The sequence below is a fragment of the Channa argus genome, chromosome 2 (genome assembly GCF_033026475.1).
Source record: "Channa argus isolate prfri chromosome 2, Channa argus male v1.0, whole genome shotgun sequence".
In the NCBI taxonomy this organism is placed as follows: domain Eukaryota; kingdom Metazoa; phylum Chordata; class Actinopteri; order Anabantiformes; family Channidae; genus Channa; species Channa argus.
Genome location: NC_090198.1, coordinates 26,167,082 through 26,186,703, shown reverse-complemented (window position 1 = coordinate 26,186,703; position 19,622 = coordinate 26,167,082). Strand labels below are relative to the sequence as shown.

The following is a 19,622-nucleotide window of genomic DNA, read 5'->3' as shown; positions in this document are numbered from 1 at the left end:
GCAATGTCAGTGTCCAAAATGTTTAGAAGTACAGAGAAAAATAAGGGTATTTTCCAGGACTCCTAGCCTGTCCTACACTAGCTGTCCAAAAACTGTCAAGTTTTCAGAGATTTTCTGCCTAAGAAGTCAACTGCAAGGGAAACAAGAGTCAAGTTGCTCATAAAACTTAAAATAGGTTTGAATATCGCAGTGTCTGGCTAACATACCTGTAACAGTCCTGTGGTTAACTAGCCTTTCCTGGGATACGTCAGTCTCTGTTTGTCCCCCTGCCCTCTCTGGTATTCTGTTCCCACTCTCCCTTCATGTCCTGGGCTTTAAACGGTAGCTTTTTCAACTTTCCAATGTCCTTTTCTACTGCAGGCAGTACTACTTGGTCAGACCGCAGAATAGGGACAAGCAATGAATACACTCAACATATAGCAAGATATAACTGCCTGTTAGCATTCCCCAACATTTATTCCTTTACATTTTCTCTTCATTTATTTGGGTTAATTTATGTCACATTTTTGTCATTGGAAATTTTTTTTTTTTTTTATTTTGATCACTGCAAACTGATATTACGTTTAATTTGGAGAAACCGACACCATGACACCCGACCTACTTACCCACTGGGTTCTCTGCTGAAGAATGATGTGATAAGTTTCAGTTTCAACTACCTGCCCAGTGCAGCCAATTTACCTGCATGCTACTGGTCAGTGGTGATGTTGTGGCTCGACCTTTAACTTCCATACATTCAGACACTTCACAGCAGACATTACACCAATGCACTCTGGTTTCCACCCACAGTCCAAAGACATGCATGCTCTGTATCTCTGTTTGCTCGGTGATCGACTGGCAACCTGTCGGGGTTGAGCCCTGCTTCTCGCCCTGTGACGGCTTGGTAGGCTTCAGCCACCCTACAACGCTGAGCAGGATAAGTGGTTAACGATAACAGTAGGACGGATGGACCGATGTCCCTACCATCCCTACATAATCGACTTACATATTGACTTTGAAACTCCAGTCTCTGCAGTTGTTAATGGTGCATTGGGAGCCAAAGACTGTTGAAAGAAGTAATAATTGTTATTATTTTTGACTTTCCAGTCATGGTAAATGGTGATTCTACGTGGTAATAAGTCTAAAGACTTACTGCAGTGAAATACCACCTGTGGTGATCAGTGCTATATTTAAATTGAACTCCGTCCAATACGACTGTCACCACTGCCAAACAAGGAACAAATCCATAAGCAAGGTTTGTGCTCAATTCATTTCTAATTTACTCTCCACGAATAGTTATGGATTAGTTTCTGTAGCAAATAGTCACATCCCTGTTTCAAAACTAGACCTTTGACGGTAAGTTTGTTTTAAGATAGGGCGTTTCTGCACAGAATATTTCACATACTGCAGTCAAACTTAGAGAATTTCTTTCTTTATTTTTCTTTCTGTCTCCACGCCATCATTCTTTTTCTCCCCCTATTTTCTTTTCTGCTCAATTCATCATGCTGATCTCCGGATTTCATTCAGACTCAGATTTCCTTTCTGTTTTTGCTTTTTCATTCAGACACAATCTTGTCTCACACTTTCTGTCTGAAACACTCACATCACACTCTCAGGTATTATAGCCAGACTCAGATTTGTTGTTATTACTATTATTATTATTATATTTTTTTTTCCATCATGGCTCTTGTCTTCTCCCTCCCTTGAGTTTCCACATAAAATGTAATTTGTTTTCTGTGTTCTTTCATATGTGCACGGACCTTTTTTACTTTATGAAGCGTGTGTGTGAGACACATGTACTGTAAACGTGTGTATACACTTATCAGCCACAACATTAATACTGGTCATGTTAAGACCAGTCTTGTGGAGGACAAGGGCCAGCGTGGCCACTCTGAGCAGTCTGTGGTTACACAAACCCATATGCAGCAAAAAGTCATACACTGTTTGGTGGAAGTAAACAAACTCTACACTCAAGTGCAAGAAAATTACTCTATATCTAAATCTTCAAATGTTTAACTCAAGTAAAATTACGAAGCAGATTATCTATATTTTCCATACAGTACAAAAATAAAAGTACTTCACTAAGGAAATTTTAAACAGTTGACTGATGATGGTACGTTTGTATATTAAAACTACATATATAAACATTTCCTCTCCCACTTTAGGTTTTTTCCTTCATCCTTTGCTTTCTCAGACTCATTTCCTCTCCATCACTGGCTAATCAACCTGAGACATGTCCAATCACTAGGTGTGTGCTCTGGGTGGGATCAGGTTAATCTCTGAAATGGGGATAATGTAAGCTTAACGCGACAAGGTCGAATCCACGGGAGGATAATTCCATTCCCATATTTCCATATTAGTGGCAATGTCACACCTACTGACAGAGACAGGGACACCACATTGGTGTTCTGTTGTAGAATCAATTCTCATATTTGGAAATAAATTTAAAGAATCATGGAAAACTGTTCAAATGAATAAATTTTTGACATTACCTCTATGCTCTTTTTCAGTACCATCTTGAGTACCAAATTAATTTTCCTTAGTTTAATACAGTTGTTCTATTGTAACTTTTCTCTTATTCTTGTTACCTCTATAGCATTTGGTCAGAATGAATGTCATGACCCAGGAGTTCCAGTCAATGGGCAAAGGTATGGTGACCAATTTCAGCTGGGCAGTTCTGTGGCTTTTCGCTGTGACCAAGGATTTATTAGGACTCAGGTAAGAATCAGGCATCTACAGAAGCTATTTGAAAACTACTGCTTGCACAGTTTTGTTGTTATTAAAGTTCTTACCAGTGCTATCATCATCATTTGATTCAATTATTACAGATCTTCATGTTATATATTATATTTTCAGGGGTCAGATCAGGTCACGTGCATAATCCAGGATGGAAATGTTGTCTGGTCTGCGGCAGTACCTCGCTGCGAAGGTAAATATGAACACACACACATAAAAACTGATTCCTGCATCAATGTTCTACTTGCCAGAATTGTAACATGACAGCTTACGCACTGTAAGTGTGCTCATGCTCCATATAAATACTTTACATAAATACATTTCCTTTTCAAAACTATTCTGAGGGCAAAAGTAACCAGTAGCATGAGAATATTTGCATGTCTACTTTACCCAGAGTGGGCAAAAGAAAAGCGATTTCCTTTGGTTTGCTTAAAGTCTTATGAGAGCAATCAAAAGTGTGAAGGTAGCAGCTACTTGAGCACAGAACAAGTGGTAAGAGCATGAAAGATGAGCTGTTGCCAATTATATTATTGTTAGAAGAGCACTGGATAATACGCAGATGATAATGTTTTTATTTTTAAATGTAATTTTATTTTTTATAGTGGCTGGTATTTGGCATATTAGATTAGTTAGTATAACATACAACATGACGAAAGTTTTCTGTTGTATTAATACATAACATACTCAACTAAGGCTAATTCTCCTTTTTTAATTTACCATGATTGAGATTTTTGGCCTCTATAATTTTTTAGTTATATATTAGTGTCAGGATCTGCCAGCTTTGTTTGCCTGCAGCCATCTGAGATACAGGAAAATGAGGAGCATTGTTTTGGCATCATTTGACATATAAGCATACTCGCTTTCTCCCCTCCTGCTATAATTATTTTAGACTTTACTTTATCAAACATGAGCAATTTACAAATGTAGCACAATTTTGGCACAACATTATTTCTGTAGGTAAATGTTTATGTATCATATCTAAAACTTCCAAAAGATCAGAGTGTTTAAATAAATTGAGCAGATGATGAATGTGCTAACTCAACGAAATATGGCCATTGTAACACAGTTGCAAGAAAAAACGACTCATTTCCTTCTGTCTGCCGGTGTATACGTGTCTTTATTTTCCTGCAGCTCCATGTGGAGGCCATCTCACAGCTCCCACTGGTGTTCTGCTGTCTCCCGGTTGGCCCTCGTTTTATAAGGACTCTCTGAGCTGCCAGTGGGTGATTGAAGCCCAAACAGACCATGCTGTGAAGATACACTTTGACAGGTAGTTTGTTTTTTGGGTTTTTTTTTTTTTTTTGGTCATGTAGTTACAGAGAGATGTTTGTCAAGCTGATAAAATGCTTTTTTGACATTTATTTGAGTAATTGATTGTTTTGTATTGGATGATATAATCATGAAGTTAGTCAGCTAGTAGAATATTTAGTTAGTCTTTCACAGGCCTTATAGTTTAGTCAGATATAATGTAGTGAATGAGTATCAGTTGCAGTAAATGATTAATGTAGGCTTTTTGCTTTTTTTTTTTTTTTCCTTTTCTGGAAACAAGCCACAAGCAGGTGCAGTGTAGCCTGAAATTGCTTTAGCTGAAATTAGCCTTTTTGGTGACGTAAAGGCCAAGTTATCTTCATCACTTAAGAGGCATTTCATTTACCATTAGCATTGCATGCAAATGTGCTGGTGCAGAGGCTCATTAATTGATAGATGGTCACATACACTATTATTATTCAGATTGTGTGTCACTGTATAGTGTGTCAGTGGTCCCCAGCGCTTAGACGTCTGTCCTATTAGATAGTTAATTGCATTGATGTGATATCACGTCTTTAAATCAGTGCCATCAAATACTGTTAGATGGTTCGAGTGATAACCAGGAGCAATCAGGGTTCCGAAAACCAACCGTGGACGTCATGGTCCTGCAGCCCCAGCTGTAGGGGGAGTTAGTCAAACAGTAAATTACTGAGCCTTGAGTCCAGGCAGAGAAGACCAGTGAGTGAGCTGGTTGTTCAGCCAGCTGGTTTTTACAACATCGTGTAGGTGTTCAGTTATTTAAATAGGCAGATAGAATGAGAGTCAAGCACTTTTGTTATTTCACTTTACACAGCATATTGCTAAACATGTCATCGGTTTCTAATCGGTCAATGGCCTGTGCCTATAATAAATGACTTAAACAAATTTACTGTTACAGCTACTGTACGTCCTCTTCTATGCCAGTCATAAACAGAGTTATCTTTTTGTATGTCCGTTTATTGTGACTGTTTTTTCTTTTGTTTTGTGTTGTGTCTAGGTTTCAGACTGAGGTCAACTATGACACACTGGAAATCAGGGATGGCCCTTTGGCCTCATCTCCGCTGATCGGTGAATACCACGGCACCCAAGCACCTCATTTCCTGATTTCCACATCCAACTTCCTGTTCCTGTTATTCACTACAGACAACAGCCGCTCTGCAGCAGGCTTCAGCATCAGATATGAAAGTAAGTCTGATTGGCTTGCTGATAGAAATAGTTATTAGACAAACTCTGAATTGCTTACAGGCTCACACACAGCAACAGTGGGTTTGTTTTTCCTCTGAATACAAACCAGCTTCAAAAGGTGTAATTAACCCAACACACATATACACTCGCACACTTTACTCTGTGATATTTAATGTTTATGGGATGTGATTTTCAGGTGTGAAAATGGAGTCAGACTCCTGTCTCGATCCTGGTATCCCAGTCAATGGTCGTCGCCATGGCAGCATCTTTTCAATTGGCTCCCGTGTCTCATTTACATGTGACCCAGGATACACACTAAGTGATCAGGAGCCAATTGTTTGTGAGCAGAATCATCAGTGGAGTCATGCTCTACCCAGCTGTGATGGTGAGAATCTTTCTTCCATTTTTTGCCCTTTTGGTAAAAGCTTGTAGCGGTCTGTAGCCTTTAGTACCACATAAACAGTAGAACCATTCACAGGCTGGGATACAGGTCACATTGAGTGTTCAAGTCTATGAATGTTAAAACATTGAGGATTTGGCCATCAATAACGAGGTAAAGTCAGAAACACTGAATCACCTTTGTCAAGACAAGAGAAAAATAAATGAGAAACTTTTCTATACAAACTGGCATTGCAGGTGTGTGTTTTCACCTTGATCCTTTCCCTCAGAGGACAAAGCCCCTTTCCCCAGTAAGAAGCTGAAAACAAAACACACCTGAAAGGAGATTTGCAAAAGACTTCACTGAATCCTATATTTTACACTGTAGTTAAGAAATAGAAGCCACACCTGTGGTAAGTCGAAGCTTCTGAGGTTTTTAGCAAATGCATCTATGACTGTGGCTTTAGTTAAATTAATGTAGAACTGCAGCCTAAATTATTTACATTATTTGTAGACATTGACTACATTGAGTTATCTCTCTCTTCTGTTCCATGACCTTACAGTAGCCCCATATCCTGACCCAGGCTTCACTAAGTGACCTAGTCTGGCATTGTGGCTCCAGCAGATTTGTACCACATAAACCACCAGAATCAAACCAAGTGAAATGTAACCACACGAGCAGTAAAATATACATGAGCATGTGACAGAAGCACAGCAGCTCCAGACACCACTACTTTCTCACTATAGTCTCCAGCTGCCAAAGTTAATGTCTCAACAACCGCACACATTTGCAAACTGCAAGTTTTGCTGGATGTCTGTGACTAACAAATTATCCACCTGTACAGCAGCACATTCTCATAGCTGTCCACAATAAAAATATCTAGTGGATGCAGCCCTGGCTCTGTAAATGAGAAACTCCTGCATTCCTATGCAGCCCTGTCCCCACGTCAGTCCTTGGGTCTCTGTCCTCTGTGCATGAACAAGAGCACATTAGCAAGTGCACAAGCAGAAATTCACTGGGCCGAGGCTTTTTTTTTAGGTCAAAGTATTTTACATAATTGATGTAATTCATAAAAAATAAAGCTGTTGAAAAATGTCTAAAGAACACATCCTCAAATCCAGAGGTGTGGGTTCGACCACCTTTTTAAATATAATACAGCTCTAATGTGTAGTGTCACAGACACTACCACAACTTCTTCTAGGCTAAGATGTCTCCTGAAGAAATCTGAAGTGCATTTACATGCCCATGTTCAGCTAACGTTAGCAGCCACAGTCAGAGGTTAATAGCGTCCTAAGAAGTGTAAGTTAGAGGAAAAACACATGGATTTTAAAATAATGTCAGCGAGATAACATTTTTAAAAAGATATTTTTTAAAGCATTTTACGGTCTTAGAACAGTGGAAGGGCAGCAGTGGCAGCAGGAAACCGCAGCACCTATGCTTCCTATGGCTCCTAGGACATTAAAAAATACTATTCCCAGTCCTCGGCTTTTTTCCATTTCACTAGATATAACTGGCAGTCATAGTGTTAATTGTACCATAGGTCCCCACAGAGCACACATTATCACAATGGCCCACGTTCCACATCCAGTCCCAGTGAAATTATGCGGGTCTACAGGCACCACTGAAACATATGCTCTCTGGCCACTCACAGGCTTCCTCACTCAGCATTTGCCCACAGCTCCTGCTATCATGGGAGATGAATACACAGCATCTGATTTGATCTGCCAATTGAAAAGAATCCAATTTGAAAGCCAAAGTCTGGATGTCTCAACTTGGGAGTGAGTTCATACCCAGGCGATCTATCTCACGGTATCCGTCATATAACATAAGCGGTTTTTAACGGCCACTGTGACATTTTCAATTTTCTGCCAAGCATGCCATTTCACCAGACTGCTGTCACATTATAAGACACACCATTTCCAAATGGCATGTTTCTGAAACAGTGTGTGAGGCTTCACTACAGTTTAATTTGTCACAGTTTGCTTTTAGAGAAGATCACAGGAGTACAACTACAGTATGTGTTCATTCTTTATTATTATTTTGTTTGCATGACTGACTTTTTGATTGATCAGTTATTGGTGCTTTTACTTTTCCGTTTACCTGCTGCACCTATTGGCAATTTCATATATCAAGTAGATATATTTAACGATATATCTACTTCAAAAGTCTGCCTGTGGACATCCTGCAGTAATTTATAAGTTTATGGAAATCATCTTTAAAATTCCCACCACATCTTAAAGCAGTTCATATACACACGTGCACTTATTAGGGTAAATGTACAGCATTGTATCAGAGGCTGAGTTAACATTTCAATCGGAAAAGTCAAACCTTCTACCACCCTACACACAGCATTGCAGATCCACTGAAACTTCACCATTATGCGCCATTATTTTGACAACATTGTGTATAAGAAAATGACATGCAGTCCTCCCAAACCCATGCAGAGACCATATCCTCTCAGTCATGCTACAGTGTCTGTTGGACCCAGTCTGCTCAGCTTCTTCCCGCAGGTCAGCTAAATCACCAAACACATACTACAGAACAGTGGCTGCTCTTTTATGTGTCAGGAAGAATATTGATATGGCGCCTTGACATTTTAAAGTTTGCAGTTGGTGCCAAGATAACAACTTGTTAGAAGTGACCAAAGTCACTGTATTACTTTTGGTAAAAATGCTATGGCATCCTATAAGAGGGAGCTAATTAAAAACAGAGAATAACATAGAGGCTGCAACAAGAATGAGATATTTTGCTGGTATAATATCTGTCTTTATTTCTCTGTTCCCCTAAAAAACATGCCACAGTATATTATTCTGTTTCTGCTTTCAGCATTCGGTTCTATGCTTCTGCTCTCAACACTGAAGTCAGCAGCATTTGCATCTTCATTTTTTGTTAAATTTATGAATAGTCTTTCTGTTTCATTTTCATCTTCTTCTCACATTTTCTCACACACCTGCATCAACACTCTGCCTCTGTCTTCTCACACAGATCATTCAGACACGCTGGAGAGGGCACTTTTATACACAATAGATACAGACGTGCACATGTGCCTCCCTCAACAAGGGTCATTTAGTCAGGCAGTGTCCTAGTTTGAAAAAACTGGGAAAAAACCCCCACAATGCACACAAGACAGCTAGTCAGAAAGAGAGAGTGAGAACGGCTGTCATCACAGCTCCTCAACTCACAGTCGGCCCTGTTGAGACAGAGGATGCTATGGAATGAGATGCAGGGACAGAGTGACAGAAAGACAGGAAGGGAGAGGTGAAGACACCACACACACACTGGAATAGCCTCAGCATGAATAATTAAGAGAAGCTGCAACATTTGTCTTCATCAGGTTAAAATAGTAAATAGTACTTTTACAAACCTTTCACCAAATGAATCATCACTATTTTATTTAGGGGATTTTAGCGTGCTGAAATATATATACAGTATAAACCCTCACTGTCGGACACGAGGAACGTTAACAGCGATGAACACGTTTTACTGCCTGATTTAGTCTGTAGTGTGGCATGTGTTTGTTTCACAGGCTAAGAAAAACTCTTTTTTATTGTCATGCCAGTCAAACACCTTGAGGCACTTTAATTGAATTAAATTTAGCCAAATTGAGATGAAAAGAATTGAAAGGGATGGGAGCTCAGTGAGAAAGAAACAAAGAGTCGATAAATTACCTTAGTTCAACAGTTTCTAATGCACCACGAGACCTCTTTTACTCTCCATTATTCCACTATAGTATTTTCTACTCTGCTCTATTCCAAATGAGTTTGTACTGCTCCATACCAGGGGCTTAGCTCTGTGTGAAAGCTAGGTGTTCGTTAACATACAGACACAGACACACTCAGAAATCTCTCTCTTCTTTTTTGAGTAAACCTTCATCTTTTTTTTTTGGTCACATTTCTCTACTGTGGCTCTTTTGGTTTTTAACGTGAATGAATGTCTGACCTTTGCCTTTCTGACTGTACTTGCATATACAAACCCCATTTACATGACTTTTTCTAAAATGCAATAACAAGTTCCTAAAATCTGTGATATCTTTTCTCTCAAACCTATTGCATTTTTGTTTTTACCTATGGGCAAGTTTAAAATAAGATGCCTGCAAAACACTCAGAAAAAGGTGTGACACAGGCACTGAAAACAGGAAAAATCAGGACTGTTTGTGTTTTATAAGCTCAGAAATAATGGGTTTGTTGATTTGGTGAGTTTGGTGAACATGACATTTTGTGGCCAGTTACTGAAAACTGCAAATAGTTCACTCTGTATGTAAAATAAAAACTATTTATACATATTGTATTTAAAAATGCATGTGCTGGAAAGGCAATGAACTATTCACGATGTTACATTTTGTTATTGTTAAAATCCAGCTGCTTTTTCATGTGTGTTCAAACTTTAATCTTATATTAAACTGCTTCTGCATGAAGGGCAAATTAACACCACGCTCAGTTCACACAGATGAGCCAATTTGCAGTGCTGCAGATATAAGGAGCCGAATGTGCTTTAATTTTACTCCGTTAAATAACAGTAAAGAATTCAATTGTTGTGTGATGACCTGTCATAACATATGACAAACCTTTATTCTTCAGACTTTATCGAGATCTTTGTTTTTGCTCTGTGCAAAAGGTTGTCTACACCTCTCTAACCGATATTTGTCTACCCTCTTTCTTTTCCACCCTTTTCTGCCTGTTCCTTTTCTTTAGCTCTTTGTGGAGGCTATGTTTATGGTAAAACTGGGACTATTCTGTCTCCTGGCTTTCCTGACTTCTACCCCAATTCTCTCAACTGCACCTGGAATATAGAGGTGTCTCACGGGAAAGGTAAGTAACAAATGACTACATACATACTACAACCCCAATTCAAAAACCGTTAGGACGGTGTGTAAAGCGTAAATAAAAACAGAAGGCAATGATTTGAAAATCTCTTCCACCCATATTTTATTTTATTAATAGAACATAAAACACGTATCAGACGTCGAGACTGACACATTTTACCATTTCATGGAAAATATTAGCTCTTTTTGAATTTGATGGCAGCAACACTTTTTGTGTAGCATCCCGTCTTCTTTTACCAAGTGTCTAAATGTCTGGGAAGTGAGGAGACCAGTTGCTGGAGTTTAGGACAGGAATTTTGTCCCATTCTGGTGCAGGATTCTAGCTGTTCAACAGTCCTGGGCTTTTGTTCCTGGATTTTTTTCCTTGATGATGTGCCAAATCTTTTCTATTGGGGAAAGGTCTGGACTGCAGGCAGGCCACTTCAGCACCCAGACTCTTCTCCTGCAAAGCCATGCTGTTGTAATGGAATCAAGAATCAAACAACTTTATTGATCCCATAGTTAAATTGTGTTTGCCTGTTACAGCTGCTCTCCGTGTGAGAAGTAGAAAAGAAAGGAAAAATCGTCCACCAAACCAAGACAATAAACACGTACAAGTACAAACTACTGATCAATAAGTAAGAAAAATCCAGCTAGAGGACTAAACATAAAATAATACTATTTTTACATTTTGACCATTCAGTCCATTTACATTTCGACCATTTACAGAAGGGGAATGAGTTGAACAGTTTAATGGCCACCGTGAAAAAAGGATCTCCTGCGTTGTTCTATGGACCACTCTACTGCGATCAGTCGCTGGCTGAAAGTGCTCCTCTGTGCAGCCAGCACACAGTGGAGTGGTTAGGGCCAGTTGCCCCAGTACAAAACCAGCCATCCTAATTAGTTTGTCCAGGCTTTTACTGTCTGCCACCTTCACATTATTTTCCCAGCATAGAAGATGGAGCTGGCTACCATGGACTCATAAACCAACATCAAGGACCTTAGCGTCCTTAAAAAATGCAGCCTGCTCTGTGTTTTCCTGTATGTTGATGCCGCATTAATTGACCAGTCCAGTTTATTGTCCAGGTGGACACTCAGGTATTTCTTCCAAAGCTACTTCCACCCCCTCTCCTGTTATGGAGAGAGAATTCACAGGAGTCCCGAACTTCCTGAAGTCCACCACCAGTTCCTTTGGTTATTGATGTTGAGCTAGAGATAATTGTGCTCACACCAGTTAACAAAACTGTCCACCACTGATCGAAACTTCATGATATCTCCAGCCTGGATACAGCCAACAACTGCAGAGTCATCAGAAAACTTATGAAACTGTCCCTTGAGGAGCACCTGTGCTTCAAGTCACGGCGCCAGACAAACACTTCTGCAGACGGATGTACTGGAGTTGGTCAGTGAGGGTGGTCCAAAATCCAGGCAACCATGGGGGTGTCAACGAGCATGCTCTTTAATTTCCCCCCTCTGGTAGGACAGGCAGGATTATGTTAAAAGCACTGAAGAAGTCAAAGAACATAATCCTTAAAGACCCCGGAGGCTTGATCAGGCGGGTGTGTAGATGTGGTTTAGCAGGTGGATGAGATCGTCCTCCAGAGATGGTTTCATCAGGGGCCAGAGAAAGTCCAGGGCCAGTCTCTACAACACTTTCATGATGTGTATGCATGATGCATTATGTGGTTTAGCATTAGTCTTAAATATGCCTTCCTGAAAGAGACCGTGTCTAGATGGGAGCATATGTTGCTCTAATTCCTTTTCAGCATTGATGTTCCTCTCCACGTGTGCAAGCTGCCCACGCCACAGGCACTAATGTATCCCCTCACCATCAGAGATGCAGGCTTTTGAACTGTCCCCTGAGAACAATCTCGATGGTCCCTCTCCTCTTTAGTCCGCAGCACACGGCGTCCATGGTTTCCACAAAGAATTTCAAAATTTGATTAATCAGGTGACAGAACAGTTTTCCATTTTGCCTCAGATCATTTTAAATGAGCTTCGGCCTAGAGAACACGGCGCAAATCTGGATCGTGTTCACATAAGGCTTCTTCTTTGTATGATACAGCTTTAACTTACATTTGTGGATTTCACAGTTAACTGTGTTCACAGACAGTGATTTCTGGAAGTGTTCCCGAGCCCATGCATCGATGTCCAGTAGAGAACCATGCCTGTTTTTAATGCAGTGCTGCCTTAGGGCTCGAGGATCACACACATCCAGTTTTGACCTTCGGCCTTGTCCGTTGTGCACAGAGATTCCTCCTGATTCTCTGACTTTTTGGTTGTTATTATTTACTGTAGATGGTGGGATCTTCAAAGTCTTTGCAGTTTTACATTGAGAAATATTTTTTCTAAAATTTCTAGACAGTTTGTCACAGATTGGTAAACCTCTGTCTATCTTGACATCCAATAGGCTCTGCCCCTCTAAAATGCTAATTTTATAACCAGTCAGGTTACTGACATGTTGTCAATTAGCCTAATTAGTTGTCAAATGCTCTTCCATTTGTGTTTTTTTATTTGTAGCCATTCATTTTCCAGCCTTTTGTTGCCTCTCTTCCAACTTCTTTTTGTTGCGTTGCTGCCACCATGAAATGGTAAAATGTCTCAGTGTCAACATTAGATATGTTGTTTATGCTCTATTGGGATTAAAATATGGGTTGATGAGATTTACAGTTCATTGCATTCTGTTTTTGTTTACGTCTTACATAGTGTCCCAACCTTTTTTAAATTTGGGTTGCTGTTCATTCACTTCAAAATTATTGTATTATTTTGATTATTTCTTCATAAAAAACTATCCTTGGCTAACTCTGTCTTGTACTGTGTATCTATTCATCCGTTCATGCATCCATCCATTCACCCATCCATACATACATCCTTCCATCTATCCATGTATTTCCAGGTGTCCACCTGGTTTTCCATACCTTCCATCTGGAGGAGAACCACGACTACCTGTCCATCACCGAGGATGGGAATTTCCAGGTCCCGGTTGCTCGACTCACCGGCTCGGTGCTGCCCCCTAGTGTCAAAGCAGGATTGTATGGAAATTTTAGTGCTCAGCTACGTTTCATATCAGACTTTTCCATGAGTTACGAAGGCTTTAACATCACTTTCTCAGGTAAGAGACTTGGAAGTTTGAGTGTTTGTTAACATAGATATGGCAGACTTTAAAACCACCTATCTGTATTTACAACCCAGATGTAATCTGCAATTTAGCTAGAGGAGGGCTCATATCTTTCAAACCTATAAACTAAACTCATGTCATTAAGCCAGTGGTGTGAAGTAACTAAAAACATTTACTTAAATACTGTACATTAGTACAGTTTGAGTAATTTCCATTGTCTGCTTCTTCACAATTTGACTTCACAGGGGGATTTTTTTACATTTATTGCTGGAATTCAGAGAATGTGTAATGGATCGACTTTCATAGGAGATAAAGGGCAACTTCACCAATTTTCAACTTGCTCTCAAAGGCTTTAGTTCATGGTGTAAATGTACATTAACGCTTTTAAAATTCTGTCTAACTTCCATATATTAAAATATTTCTCTGCTCCTAGATGAAAAACTCGTCCAGATCACCTGGAGGAGTTTGTCATCATTAGGAGTTCTGATGATGTCACCTGGAGGAGCCTCAAAAAGCAGATTGAACATGATCACAAACTCCATATTGTGAGCAACAAGATAACATAATCTGAGCTGTGGGCTCCTCCAATTGATGTTATCTGGAGGCATTTTTTAGCTAAAAGTAGAGACATTTTGTCAATGGGAAATACCCAGTCATCTATGTACACGTATTGCACACCTTAATATATCCATAGCTTACACTGGCCTCCTTTTTTCAATGCAGTAATGGTTTGTACGTTGGTAGGCAGTTCCCGCTTATGTGGGAGTGGGCCACTCAGATTGGCAACAGTTTCAATTTCGCACCACTTTTAGTGTTTTATGACAAATTCTCAACGATGTTATTTATCCGCCACCATGTCTAGAATACGACTTGGAGCCATGTGAAGATCCCGGCGTACCAGCCTTTAGCAGGAGAATGGGATTTAGATTTCGAGTTGGTGACTCGCTGGCCTTCTCTTGTTTCCATGGCTACCGACTTGAGGGAGACAGCAAGATCACTTGTCTGGGAGGAGGCAGGCGAGTCTGGAGCAACACACTTCCACGGTGTATAGGTAAAGTCAGAAATGCAAAACATTTGAAACTGCATGCGAAACACAATACATTTTTTAAATGTTTGAATAAAGTCTCAGACCTCTAGAGCCTTTTCTGGAGTGCAGGCAGATTGACAGTTGAGCTTTTCCTGTACAACATGGCTTTCTGTACACAACATCAAATATAGCGACGCCTTCCAAAGTATTTTGGTATTGATGGCTTTCATGTGGTTGATTTTTTAAAAATAACTGGTATCATGTAAAATGTAAAACTAGACCTTAAAACAAACTTCTTCACTATTAAAGTAGGCCTTGGCTTAAAGGACCAGCACTACAACCAGTGTACAGTTGCTACATACAGATATGCTGATATCTACTCATATTGTACTGTACATAATAATGTCCACTTCACTTTAGAAACATAAGCACTGATTTTGCGAATCCCGAATGCTGATTTTGCTGTTATTTGAGTTTAATTGCTAGGATTTAGCTTTTATCAGGACATACCTTGCTAGTATTGGATGAGTATCGGTATTTCTTGGAAGCTGCTGGTAAGTTTGGCTGTTACCTGCTAATAATGAAAAATCTTTGAAGAATTCAGGCCTCACTAAGAAGGAACCAAGGAGCAGCAGCTGGTTCTCTGTTCACTGGTTACATCTCTCGTCTTTGGTCTCGTACTAAATGTCCCTCTCTTTAAACCTCTGTTTCTAAATTTCTAACCGTTTCTCCTTCTCTCCCTCTGTTAGACAGTCCTTGGGCAGATAATTAAGGCATTAGCTGCTGTATGAAAAGTGTTAATACTGTGTCTTTTGTTACTCCCCTTTTCCCTTTTCTAATTTCTCTCTGCATATTTTCAAAAGACTCTCGTCTGTCTTGGTTCATCTACTATCTACTCTTCTTTTCTTTTTCTTACAGCTTTCTTCTCCCTTTTCACTCTTTTCTGCTCTCTTAGTCACACTCTATTACTCTATCCTCCTGTTTTTCCTTTCAGCAGAATTTCTGTTGGCTTTCTTGAGTCGGTGCTCCTTCCAGTCCCTTCCTGATCTGCCTTAAAAAAAAAACTACATATTTACAAAAAATTACTTTTGAATTTAAAATGTGTTCACTTTTTTATTTTTTTATTATTACATTTGTATTTACAATGGTTGCACATCGTCCCACTCTACCTTCCCTCTTGTCTTTTTCATTACTTGCATTTCCTCTTTCTCCCTTCCAAGTAGTAGTGGTCCTCCTCAGTGAGAGTTAAAAGCCTTCTCGGCTCGCTTCTTTTCTCCTATCCTCATTTACATATGACAAAACTCTATTTGCACAAAGTACCACTTATTTGAATTCGTAAACTTTGATAGGCACTGCACCGGCCAGATAATTCTACATATTATGTATGAAGCACTTTTTCTAACAAACTAATCCGAACCTACTTTTATGCAATGATTTTCCTTTTTCCTTTTTTTAATCTTCTGTAGATTTTGTTTAATTGCTTTGCTTTTTCATGTGTGTTGTTGTTCTTCCTGCTTGTGTTTAATGTCTTATTTGAAGTTAATTTGAAACACATGCTTTTAATCTGTGTTGTACCCAATGGTCCATCATTGTTATCATGTCTACTGCACTGAATAAGGTTTTTTTGTTGGACATGCATTTTTCTCAAATCTTTCCTTTTCAAGTGGAATTCTCAGTCTTCTCCTCTCTCTCATTTTTGCACAACAAGCCAACCCAGATATTCTGACTGCTAAAAAATAATTAGGTTGAATTGCTGTGATCCACAGTGTTCCTTTCCTCTTTGCTCTCTTGCTGTAGCTGAGTGTGGAGCCTCTTCACTAGGTCCAGAAGGCGTTCTCCTTTCCCCGAACTTCCCTTCTAACTACGATAACAACCATGAGTGCATCTACCGCATCACTACCGAAAGAGGCAAAGGAATCAGTCTGAAAGCTGAGAGTTTCTCATTGCAAGATGGAGACTATCTCAAGGTATGTGGGCACGCACGCACACACACACACACACACACACACACACAGTCATACGCCGAATTACAAAGTGTGTTTTCCAGTCAGGTTGTACAAAATCCAATGCCTAATTTATTTGTACATGTAGACACAGTATACACTTGAACGTACATAAATACTTGGTGGATTATTACTGTTCTGTACATATACCCGAAAATGATTGTTTGCTTTCTTTAGAAATATATTTAATGATACTCAATATGATTTAAACATATACAGTAATCGGTAATGTTAGGCTAAAAAAATCCCAATTACTCTAGTAGAAAAATTCTGACATCAAAGAACTTCTGGGAATATTCCATCTTTTAAATACTCCAGATTCTTTGTTTTATTTTCATGTACAAAACTACCTTGAAAGGGATTTTGTTTCTGTGCGCATTTTATTTCTGTATGAAATATCCATTTTAGTGTTGCACTGCAGAATCCACAATTCCACAACACATTCCTCAAAGTCAACCCATTTTGCAAGCTTTTGTTCCATCCAAGCACACCTGCTACAATTAAGGTGTCAGGCAATGCATAGTCCTTAATTATAACGATCTGCCACAAGAATAAAACCACTGACAGCTAAAAGGGAATAACATTGTTTATCTTGTTAACATGACATCTGTCAAGAGGTGTGATATATTAGACAGCAGGTGAACAGTTAGTTACTGGAAGTTGATGTGCTGGAAGCAGGAAAAATGAGCAAATGTAAGGATCTGAGTGACTTTGACAAGCTCCAAATTGTGATAGCTAGACAGGTGCATCAGAGCATCCCCAAAATATTAGGTCCTGTGGGGTGTCCCCGGTATTTAGTGGTTAGTACCCACTGAACGTTATCAAAAGAACAACATCCAGTAGATTGGCAACAAGACTATAGAGGAAGGTGGGCTGGTCTGAAGAGTCACATTTTCTTTGCCATTCCCTGGGATAAGGGCAGTACCAGGATGTATAATAGGAGGAAGATAAGTTGATAGAGCCTGTGTGATGCTCTGAAGCCTTAGGTCCTGGCAGTCTTGTGGATTTTCCTTTGCAAACACTGCAGAAGTACACACCTTGATATTCCCTGATGGCAGTGGCTGTTTCAGCACAATAGTTTGCTCTGTCACACTGTGAAAATAGTTCAGGAAGGGTTTGAGATGCTGCCTTGGAAACCAAAGTTCCCAGATCTCAAGCAGCTCAGATGGATAGATGGATAACAAGTCTGCCCAAAAAGGGTCCCACCTCACATCGTATGTTGGTAAATTGTATTAGCACGGTTTGCCCTAGCTGTTAGATGTGTTAAACATTGTTGTAAGAAGCAATAACATCCCTGCAGGGGTTTATTACCCATGTTCTCTATTAGTGCTGATGGTGCTGCAGTGGCTATCTACGGCTGAATGAATACATGAGAAACAGAGGCTCAGGAGGATCAATTGGGCCTCTGTTAACCCTCTAACTAACCCACTACAGTGTATTATTGTTGTGTTTGATAGATATCCTTACTTTTGGTAAAAATAGCAAGAGGAAAACACTGTACTTTACAAGGGTTTAGAAATCCAGTGTCCACTTTTTTCTTTTTGTTACCAATAGAATGTACACAGTGTCAGCTGTAACTGAGCAGGTTGAGCACTGGAACATGCAAGCTTGATCTGCCTAAAGCTGCTCTTTTCAGTCTGCTGGTGTCCTAATGAGTTTTAGGGATTTAGAGTTGTCACAGTGTATATAAGGATTTCATTAGGGTTAGTATTTACATATACAGTACAGCTGAACTACAACAGGAAGTACAAATATTTCCACTGCTCCTAATTGTTAAGAAGTCCTGTCAGAGGTACATATGCCTAATGTGCTGTCAGTTAGGAGCAACTGTCTGAGCTGTTGAACAATCCTGACACTGCCCCTTAAACAAAAAACTGTTTCGATTTTTCACGGGGACTTTTAGCAGTTTAAGGCCTAAGGGCGTGGTTAAGTCCGTATGTTGTTAAAGTGTGTTATCAGCATTAGGCTGAAATCATTGGCTGAGCATGTCATGGTTAAATTGTATTAGTGGGGATCTCCCAGATTTTTAATGAGTCCTTAAAACCTTATAAGAAATAGGAATTTACTTACTGGGAGGGACATTAACACTAACATCTAAAACAGACATAAACATGATGACTATCATCAAAAACATCTGTGTGATTTAACAAAAGGATGCAAACACCAAGACTGTGTGAGATTTGGGTTTTAAACCTGCTCTTCAGGTGTGGCAGGGTCCATTGTTTGCAGACAGAGTCGTGTCATTTGACTCACACCTCATTGCATAGGTGTTAACAAAATATTGTACTGGGTTTACTGACGACCCGCTCTCAGCTGCTGTCAGTTTTGTGGGCAGACACTTGAAGGAGTTGGGCGAAACTAAACTGGGTGTGTAAAGCTATTAAAACACATCTGACCATCTTCTGTTTGGGTAATTAATGAACATAAACACACTATAGCCATGGGCTTATACATAACTAAACCCAGGTTTAAAGGTTTGAAAGTGAACAGGTCATCATTAATCAGCAGCGATCAATTTGATCAATATCACTACACTGTGATTTATTTTCTAATCGTATTACACAGGAATCCCACATCTGAAGTGTCAGCAAGTGTTATCAGCAATTCTCCATGTTCTTAGCAGTTCTTGGTATTTTTCCTGATCGTGTTCTTCAAGAGGCATTTGACATAGAATTGACTGTAATAAATTGATTCCTTATCAGAAAATGACATGAACAGAGGAATAGAATACAGGGAATGACCTGAGATCACACAAGTTAATGAGGACACATAGGATTATAACATAGCAATCAATAACCAATTGCAGCCCTCAAGAGTGATTGTTTAACATAGGGTATACAATACTATCGGATTTTTGGCTTCCCCCAAAATTAGGTGGTGATCTCGAAATACACTACCGACTGCTACTATGCAGATAATTTGACCGTGTTAGTTACACATAATATTTAATAGCTGTTTCGATCAGCATATGCAGGCACTGGGATTGGTTAGTCGTTGTGCTAAGCATTCAGCTGGGATTCTTAGATGCGTCTCATTTTTCAAAATGCGTAATGTAGTTACCACAGTGTAACAAGGATGTCAATGCTTTGACAAGATGTCATTGGTAAAGC

General features: G+C 39.5%; 1 protein-coding gene across 2 annotated transcripts in view; it reads left to right on the top strand.

The window, feature by feature from the left end:
* Positions 1-19,622, top strand: part of csmd1a (CUB and Sushi multiple domains 1a) — a 378,013-nt gene that overhangs the window by 239,845 nt on the left and 118,546 nt on the right. For both annotated transcript variants that reach the window (XM_067487730.1, XM_067487721.1), the window contains exons 16-24: positions 2,573-2,694; positions 2,833-2,905; positions 3,844-3,982; positions 4,997-5,184; positions 5,381-5,569; positions 10,255-10,371; positions 13,261-13,476; positions 14,345-14,533; positions 16,307-16,476. In XM_067487730.1, coding sequence (XP_067343831.1) covers positions 2,573-2,694; positions 2,833-2,905; positions 3,844-3,982; positions 4,997-5,184; positions 5,381-5,569; positions 10,255-10,371; positions 13,261-13,476; positions 14,345-14,533; positions 16,307-16,476 — 1,403 coding nt within the window. The remainder of the gene's footprint in view (positions 1-2,572; positions 2,695-2,832; positions 2,906-3,843; positions 3,983-4,996; positions 5,185-5,380; positions 5,570-10,254; positions 10,372-13,260; positions 13,477-14,344; positions 14,534-16,306; positions 16,477-19,622) is intronic.